Source organism: Mustela nivalis (genome assembly GCF_964662115.1).
Source record: "Mustela nivalis genome assembly, chromosome: 6".
NCBI lineage: Eukaryota > Metazoa > Chordata > Mammalia > Carnivora > Mustelidae > Mustela > Mustela nivalis.
Window position 1 is genome coordinate 108,537,151 of NC_139025.1, and position 9,334 is coordinate 108,546,484.

Here is a 9,334-nt window from a genome sequence, read left to right on the forward strand (position 1 = left end):
TTCCTTTTCCACGAAGGACAATCTGTTCATCGTTCAACTACAGACAGTACCTGTTCCCTGCTCCGAGTGATCCTCTCAGACAGCAAATCCGAGTTATTTCTTTCTTCTTCCAGTTCCATCTCCAGCTGAGACACCTTGTCCTAAGAAAGAAGGGAGACACAACACAGTCTTACGGAACTCGCACTGACCCAGGTGGGGTACATGGATGGCCCTGGGGAATGCAAACCTCCAAGGCAGATCAGAGCTGAGTTATCACCAGAGTTTGGGGAAAGGACGCATCTCCTTCTCAGACTGTCAGAAAAACTGTGTGGTATTGCTTTCGTAATGGAAGATGTAATTGTGCATTTCAAAAATTTGTGAAAGGAGAAAAAATATTACCCCGAACCTAACATAAGCCTAAGGACATTTTTAGCCTGTTTCCTTCACGTCTTTTTTTCCCCCTTAGGAATCAGTAACTTTACAAAGATCTACCTAAGCCTAAGGTCCACAGGTTACCTGTTAAAAGGCAATTGGGAGCTCAGACATCATCCAAGACACATTTCTTTAAAAATTCCAAGCTCTGGACAATGCTTTCCCTCCTTCCTGCTCAGTTTCCAAGAGCCTTGCAGGAGTAAAGGCTATAATGTACTATTGCCTGTGCCTCTTTTCTGGGGCACCTCAGACACTTCATGCATTATATAGTCAGTCCCAAATCTGCACCCGAGGAGCACAGGGACAGCAGTGGCCCCATAATTCCAGAAGAACTGTCATTTCTGTCTTCCTGGCTGGCTCCTCGCTTAACACCACTGAGTGTTAAGAGAAAGGCATGTCAAAGTAGCTGCATTTAGGAAAAAACACGCTTCTAACACAAACCACCCTACCTAGCATTAGGGGCTTGTGAGGTCTGTGCACAAGTTTCTCCTGTCACCTGCCCATGTATCATATGTCTGGATTAACTCCGCACCATACCTGCTAAAAAGCAATCGTCATTGTGAGTTTTGAAACATGAGTCTGCAGAAAAACACTGGAAAAACACTGTCTCTATAGTCGTCAAAGTAGGGCTGACAAGCTATGGACGTCTCCAAACGGCCCAAAAATCAGACTTACTCACGTGAATGAGTATATGTCTGTGAATGCCTTCCCTGCTAGTGAACGACATCTTCAGGGAACCCAGAAAGCTCTCTCCCGTGAGCGGACAGGCTTGAAGACCAAGTTGGAACAGAACTCCCGGCTCTGCTCAGACAGTCCTATTTGTCCTGCGGTCCCTGACACCTTGGAGGCCATCTCAACAAGGATCCCCAAGTGCTGCATTTACATAAAACAGCCACCTGAGTTTCTGCGTTAACAGAAAATGCCTGGTGTTGAGAGAGCTCTTGAGTCCTGAGAATTAATTGGCTAAGTGCTAGTGAAGGAAAAGGCAAGACATTTGTCACGGCGAGACAGTCCTCCCAGCTGCCTCTGAGGGGAGGCAACGCTCCTACAGCGTGCTGCCCAGCGAGCGGTAGGGCCTTGAGAGCTGTTCATTTTGTCATTAATGAAGAAATATCTAAAACAGTGCCCAGAGGCAAGGGACGCTCCATCCTGTCACTGCTTCCAGACCTTGAGCTGGCAGAAGGAAATGTTCTTTCAGTCAGAATGTTCTAGAAGAAGATGACAACCCAATGCTTAACTAAAAGCACCTCCTCACAGTCCTCTCTTCCTGTCTAAAGTCTGTGCTATTCAAAACCCACCAGGAGCATTCAGGGGCCCAGGTCAGGGGTCCATTACACCAAAGGTTCTCACACAGCTGCCCAACATGGCTTTAGCTTGCTTCGAACCAGACTGTCTGGGTCCTTGACAAATCACTTCCTAGTTAACTGGGTTGACCTTAGCTTGCTGCCCAGCGGTAGGGCCTTGAGAGCTGTTCATTTTGTCATTAATGAAGAAATATCTAAAACAGTGCCCAGAGGCAAGGGACGCTCCATCCTGTCACTGCTTCCAGACCTTGAGCTGGCAGAAGGAAATGTTCTTTCAGTCAGAATGTTCTAGAAGAAGATGACAACCCAATGCTTAACTAAAAGCACCTCCTCACAGTCCTCTCTTCCTGTCTAAAGTCTGTGCTATTCAAAACCCACCAGGAGCATTCAGGGGCCCAGGTCAGGGGTCCATTACACCAAAGGTTCTCACACAGCTGCCCAACATGGCTTTAGCTTGCTTCGAACCAGACTGTCTGGGTCCTTGACAAATCACTTCCTAGTTAACTGGGTTGACCTTAGCTTGCCTTAACATGACCCTCTCTAATGAGATCAGAAATAGGAACTATAGCAAAATACACAGCAATCCTACAAAAGGACAACAAAACCATGCCAGGTTATTCCAGTGTCTAAAAAGGGCCCATCTAATAAAATCTTCAATGGCTGAAACATCCCTCCCTAGATGGAAATTGCTACAAAGAGGTTTTAAAAGTTATTTTTATTTATTTGCAAAATTGAACCTGACATTCCACTGACTTTAAATTCAAACCATCTCTCCCTGTTCTTGAGCACTGTCTTTTTATCAAAACCTTGAGAATTTTAACTTCTCCTATAAGTCTGGGAACTGATTCTCTCCCTCTCTAAATTCCACTGGGATTGGGGTATGTGTGTGTCCGGCGAAGGGGAGGGTGTTCTGGTTTGGGGCTGGGTTTGATCTTGAGGATTATTCTTTTTCATAAGCTCAGGTGGACTGATGTTAGGATTCGTCCTGTCCTGTTCAGGTGCTTGTTCATATTTCGACTCTGTTACTCAATTCCCTTTTTTTCTACCGTGTTGTGTTTTCACCCCGTGAACAGGCCATCCCCAGGTGGTGACCCCAGTGAGCACATTCTGACACACTGTCTTAGACCACGTATATATGGTATATCCAAAAATGAACTGAGCCACAGTTTGCTGCTGGCTTTGGCAAAGCTGGACCATCTGTCAGGGAAAAAAGGGCCAGAGTCAGGAGACAGGAACGGAGTGTGTGGTGTGACAGAGGAGCTGCATGTTCCCAGGAGGTAGGTGGTTTCGGCCTGGGGCACAGCTCAGCCCCTCCCTAGATCTGCGGTAGTTTTGTGGCCTCTGTAGTTGGAAGCACTTCCCAAAGCAACCAACAGAAAATGCACCGTCTATGTGCCCTTACGTAAAGCCACCTGGCCTCTCTGGAGCTCGGTTTTGCTTCCTCATCAAGACAAAGAGGACACTGTGCTAAACTGTTTCCACCACTCCTTCTAGCTCTGACATCTCATGAGTTTGAACTACCAGCTTCTTCCTCAAATCAAGAAATGACTTTACTCAGGTCTGCCTGTTTCAGGGAATAAAAACTGAAGGATCCCAAAGGCTCGGGTGTGCACAGAGAGGCCACTTGTCTTGCACCCCACGCTCACCCTGCAGGGGCCCTGGCTCACGCACGCATGGCCTACAGACCTCCATCTGCTTGACGAGTCGGCCTCGGTCATCCTTGAGGTGAGTCTTGGCCTCCAGCTCGTACTCCAGGTCCTTCAGCGTCTGCTCCAGAAGCTGCCTTTTCGCGAGTGCTTCGTCTTGAGCTCGCTGGTAGTCTCGAAGCTCCTCCTCCATCAGGCGCACCTAGAAGGAGGGCTGGGTGGTTACCTGGGCTGCATCGGGAGAGCATCTGGACAGACAGCACAGAGGCGGACCCCACAGACGATCAGGGGGTGCCCATATCCTGCAGTCTGGAAGACCCTGAGCCGGTCCTAGCTCCCTCTGGGCCTCAGTTTCCTCTCCTCTAAAAAGCGGCAGCTTCCTAGCTATGGGGAGCAACCCACGGGGTTATAGATTCAATTTTGTACATGTTGGCCAGCATTTTGAAATTTAATAGAACAGAAAATATCAGAGTACAAAGAGGTACTGTTTTATGAAACCTCTGTATTAGACCCTCATACATCTGTATGGATGCACATATTACTGGGTTGCAATGTGAGGTGGAGTTCTTACTATAGAGGTCACGGCCAAAAACACTTGAAAGTCACCGAACTAGGTAAGTGCTTCGCACAGTGCAGGCTATTACCCACCTGTACCAGCATCATCTCAATGGAGGGTCAAAATGAGGGGAAAATTAAAAATGAAATTAATGATCCCAAAACAACTCACAGGCACCAAATCCAATAATACAAACAGACATAGGAGGTGAAACCATCTGCTCTCTAGAAGAAAATCCTGCCTCCGCTGTCATAATGCACAGTGTTTTTTTCATCCACAAGGTGGCACTGAACTAACAGCTGTGAAGAAAGTGCAACAAAAAGATTGACCCGTGAGGGGTCGTCCCTGTTTTCTACTTCTCTGGAAGGTCCCCGAGGGGACCAGCCACCTCAGCACACTGTATGTTCCTCAGACATCTGCGTGGATTGATTCAGTGAAGACCAGGGCTACGTGTTTTGTTTCCAACTTCTTTCCCACTTGGGGTATTTGGTGACAGCAGTCTTCGGAATAACTAACTAGTCTGGGGCTTTAGTTCCTTGATGACAGTGAGGGGCATACTCCATCAGAGCACAGCGTCCTTTGGGGGTGATTTTCACAGAGGAGTTGGGGATGCCTCAAAGTCTTTTGGGGGTGGGGGACAACAGGTTAGGATAGTTTCAGGAGCCCAGTGGCTAGACTTTAGGAAACAGGTTCCTGGAAGCTGACAGGAAGCCCTGACCTTTCTGTGAGAACAGCACAGCCTGAAGAAGGCCTCTCCAGATAAAGCCCCTGGTCCGGCGTGGTGCTAAAAGTCCGTCCTACCATCTCGCGAGGGCTCTGTCAAAAAGAGCACTCAATGAGGCCATGCCCCAGCAGATGTGGAGAGCGTCTGGGATCACAAGCACTCCTCGCTACACTAGTGATCCCTTTAAGTAGTCAGAGCTGCCCTTCGCTAAGTGGGTTTCAGACAAAAAACCAACAGTGAACTCAAGTCTTCATTCTTTAGAGATAACCTTCCTCAGAACTCCTCTGGCTCCACACCAAAGGCAAAACAGGTCAAATGTCTATTGCTCTTAAAGCAAAGAAGGCAGTGCTTTTCCCCCCGAGGACAGACCCCCTGCCCCCCTTATGTTAACGGGCTCGGCTCAACCAAAACACAGGGTTGGGGGCCATGAACAGAGGCGAGCTTGAGTTTTCTGAGGATCCACGGTGACCCTGGCTTGCCAATTCCAACAACTCCACCGACAGCTCGATGCAGGGCAGTATCTGCCTGCACTTTCCTTCCAGAATGATGTGGTGTCCATCTCTGTCATTCCGACTGAAGCTGTGTCTCACAGGGCTGCACCAATGACAAAAATCGAGGAAGAGCTATCTTTCGTTTTCATCATGAGGAATCTTCTTTTGAATGACTGCTCTTTTATAAACAAGACTGGTCTCCTTTTGACCATAACTAATCTCTCTGGATCTCAGTTTCCTCATCTAACTAGAGAATCTCTAAAGTGTCTTCCAATCCGAAGATTCTGGCAGAATAATAACCATTACACAAAAAGCAACAGGAAGGACTTTGCAGGGGTCATCGTGACCCTGTGATTTTTCTGAAATCAAAGCAGCAGAACCCTGTATTTGTTGGTGTTCTGGCAAATATCCGAATCTCCCCCTCCATCTGCCGTAGAAATACAAATGACTTTCTTTTAATGCCAGAGAGAACTGTGATGTCACTATGCTAATTTCAGTTATGGGGGCCCTGCCTTCATACGCCCCTGCAGCAGAGGGGACCTATTATCAGGATCCTTTCAGAAACATTCTAGAAGTCTGTAATGAATATCCTTTGTTCTTTCACACAGTACTAGCACTGACTCATGGGCGACATTTCTTTGATCATCAAAGATATTAAAAGTTTGTTTTTAAAGAAAAACTTGTTTTCCTGTGGAATCTTGATGCTCTTGGCCCTGCTTATGCAAAAAAGCAAAACCTTGGACTCTAAAAAAAAAAAACCTTAACGTTCCTGTCCAGGATATACAAACCCTCAGCTCTCCAGCCTCACGCGTTATCTCATTTCATTATTAAATCATCGCTATTTGGTGTGTTTTCAAAGAGGTAAAACCAGATGCTCAGAAAATTGGGGTAAGTTGCTCAAGGTTATCCAGCCGGCAAGAGGTGTAACAAAAAATTGACATACACTGTACTTGTGTTTTAGAACTTTCAGCTTTCCATTAAAATAATCAAAAACATTCCCATGATTTTTCTCAGTTCTTTATAAGTCAAGATTGAAGGGAGCGAATACTGGAGGTACTTTGCTCTACTATTTCTAAGTATAAAACTAAAAATATGTTTTAATAATTTCAGGACTCATATATTCCTGAAGATTTCTTTTTATCCCCATGATCATTGTCCTGAAGCTCACGTCCACCACACACGCTCTCATAAAAGTCTGTTTTATAAATGAACGTCAAAAAGCAATTATTTACTATAATCCATGTTCTAGAGTTAAGTTAAAACACTAGTATACATCAATCCTTAAGACACAGCTGGGTATACCAGTGGTGCTCCACAAATGGCCGCTAAACATTTTAGTCAGAAACTCTTGAATTAATCGAGAAAATGGTAACTTTAAAGTTATGTCAATTTCACCCCAGAGGCCCTGGGACTTTGTGTCTTTGAATGCCATTTGCCCCATGTGACCATCCTAAAGGTTAACACTGAAGAATCAAGTCCAAGTGCTGTCTTCCAATATACCCTGAGTCTCTCCTAGAAGAGGTTCAAGGCAGTCTCCCTGGATACTTTGAACAAAGCGAGGGTGAGGTGAGGGTAAACCAGGAACAGATCTGGCCAGGTATTACCTCATCCTGCAGTTTCATGGCAGTCAGACGTGACTTTTCGGCCTCCAGGGATTTCTCCTTCAACTGCCTTTGCATTTCTGCAAGCTCCCTGCGATTTTTCTCCTTGTACTCATCCAGCTGATTCTGGAGCTCCAGGGTTGATACGCGGGACACCTCGACAATGTCAGCCATCTGGAAGGAATGACATGGGTGTGAGTTCACCCTGTGACGCTCCAGCTGGGGCCTGAGAACCAGGTTTGGGTTCCATCAAAACAATACATCTCTTCCTCTTCCTTCTACAACCTCCCCAAAGATTTTGCAAAGCACCTGGTCATGGGCTGTCCAGGCTTAGTCACCTGTAACATGGAAGCAGCAATGAGGAGCGAACAAGCACACCTTTCATGGCTGGATACATAGCCCAGGGCCATGCCCCCTTGCTTTGCCACTTACCAGCTACGTAACTGGGCCATGCACTTAAACCTCACTGGGCCTCTGTGGTGTCCTCATGGGAAATATTAGAATCATCATATCTACCTTACAGGGATGTTGTCAGAATTAATACATAAGGGAGAGAATTCCAGTTACAAAATAGCTAGTACCGTGACTGGTACACAGTAGGTATCAGAAGATGGCAGGCATTCCTGTTGGCTCCTAGAATCGGGGGAGCCCCTCAGCTCTGTGCTTCCCCCCTTCTGGGGATTTTAGGGCAGAGGTGGGCAGAGATAAGAAGTAACAACTACTAGACTTTGAGACTGCCTTTCAAGTTCCTGGACAAGAAAGAGGGGTGCAGATGCAGACGTTACCCAGGGTTCTGAATCAGGTAACATTTGTTAAGTCTGCCCTTACGTGCCAGGCTTCTTTGGGTAGTTGCTGAGAGGAGTTGGGCCCAGAATCCAGAGGATACTGGCATTTTCTAGACCAGTTTCGCTTTAACTGGGATTCTCAACAAGTCCAAAGAGCTGCTGCAGGGGACCTGGGGATCTGATGCATGCCTGCTTAGACAAAAGGGCAGGCTCTCAACAGGTCCTCAGAGAGCACTGGGCCCCAGCCCAGGTGTTCTGCCTACATCTCTCGCTCCCCTGGCTCTCACCTCTTTCTGCAGTTTCTCGATGGTCTTGTCCAGGTGCCACCGTTCATTCTCCATCTCGTTCTTCAGTCTCCTTAACTGTTCTTTCTGCTCTGTCTCATCTTTAAGCTTTTCAGACAACTGCTTCTGCTCCTGGGTGGCCCGACTCAGATTTCTCTGCAGACGGCAGGGAAGGGACAGCGCAGTCACCTACCTACTGGGTCAGCCCCAGGAACAGGCAGCAGAGGAAGTTCTGCAGTCATACCTCAAAGCAATCAGACCTGCTACATGGGTGATAAGGAATAGGACCGAAGCAAAGCCATCACAAGACCCAAGGACATGGTTGGTTCTGAAATTCAGGGACCCAAATGCAAAGTTGACTCAGCCAAAAACATGCATGAGAATAAAGGGGCAGACAAAGAATTTATTACAGAAATACAGAAGATGACAAAGGTTGCTTGGGCCAGAGACTAAGGACAGTGTCTGAAAACATGTGAAAACATGAAATTTCCAAGTTTGTGCTTGCAAAGAGAAGTAAAGATGTACATCAGACAAACCTGAACCAATGTGGCCATTTACATCCTGTACTATATAGCAGTACACCTCACGTTCTACAATTCCCTCTGCTCTGCAGATGCATTTTAGTTAAAATACCCAAAAATGAATCCATGAGGAAAAAGAACGTTGACCCACAGGTCAAGAGTCCACCTGGGTGGAAGGAGTTGTAATCCACAGAATCCTGGGTTGGACGCATACACAGAAGAAAAAGGAATCTGGCAATCCACAGGGAGATAAACTTGATGAGTAGAAGGTGTGTAATGGAAAAGACACTAGTTAGAAAAGTGCAAATAAGTGTTGATTAGTGATTCAGCACCAAATCCTAGCACTTACCATAAAATGAAACTATCTTGGGTGCACTATTTCCCTAGGATGCCCTGAAGCTCTCACCTCACCCAGTCACAGAGCCTGACCTTCTTTATGTAAAAACACAGAACTCTAAAACAAAATCCTAAAGTATCTTAGAACTATCGTGCTGGCTTTTTTAAATGGCTGAGTGCTAGGGCCACTGACATAAAGATACCAAAAAGGGGCAGAGCTCAGAAAGGGGCAGCATGACCCAGTTCTGGGCTAGATCATCTAGAAAATGGTCTCAGGGACTGAGGGCTGAATGTGAGTTGCTACACGCCTGCTTAAGACTCGTGTCTTGTGTCCCCGCAGATGCTGTTGGAAGGACGATGGTTTATATTTGTACAGTGCTTAACAGTTTACAAGCTGCTCTCACGCGTACCAACTCAGGCCTCTTGAAAGCACTCCCAAATCACTTGGGGCACTCCTGGTTTGCAGAGCACAACCAGCCATGCTGCTGGCCAGCCCTGTGACCTGGGGCCAAAAAGCCACCTGTGGAGACCTTCTGGTTCTTCCACTCTGCTAGGACAACTGCACCCAGAACAGCTGGGCTGCTGAAGTTAACTGCGGTGGGAAACCAAGGTCAACAAAAGCCATTGGGAGAGAAGAAGGTGGTAAACGGAAGGTCATCAGAAGTTCAGTGTGGA

General features: G+C 46.7%; 1 protein-coding gene across 1 annotated transcript in view; it reads right to left on the minus strand.

The window, feature by feature from the left end:
• Positions 1 to 9,334, minus strand: part of CGNL1 (cingulin like 1) — a 108,283-nt gene that overhangs the window by 18,468 nt on the left and 80,481 nt on the right. The window contains exons 8-11 of the mRNA XM_082734445.1: positions 7,806 to 7,991; positions 6,737 to 6,907; positions 3,402 to 3,563; positions 51 to 140 (exon numbers count right to left, since the gene is read on the minus strand). Of these exons, the coding sequence (XP_082590571.1) occupies positions 51 to 140; positions 3,402 to 3,563; positions 6,737 to 6,907; positions 7,806 to 7,991 (609 nt within the window). The remainder of the gene's footprint in view (positions 1 to 50; positions 141 to 3,401; positions 3,564 to 6,736; positions 6,908 to 7,805; positions 7,992 to 9,334) is intronic.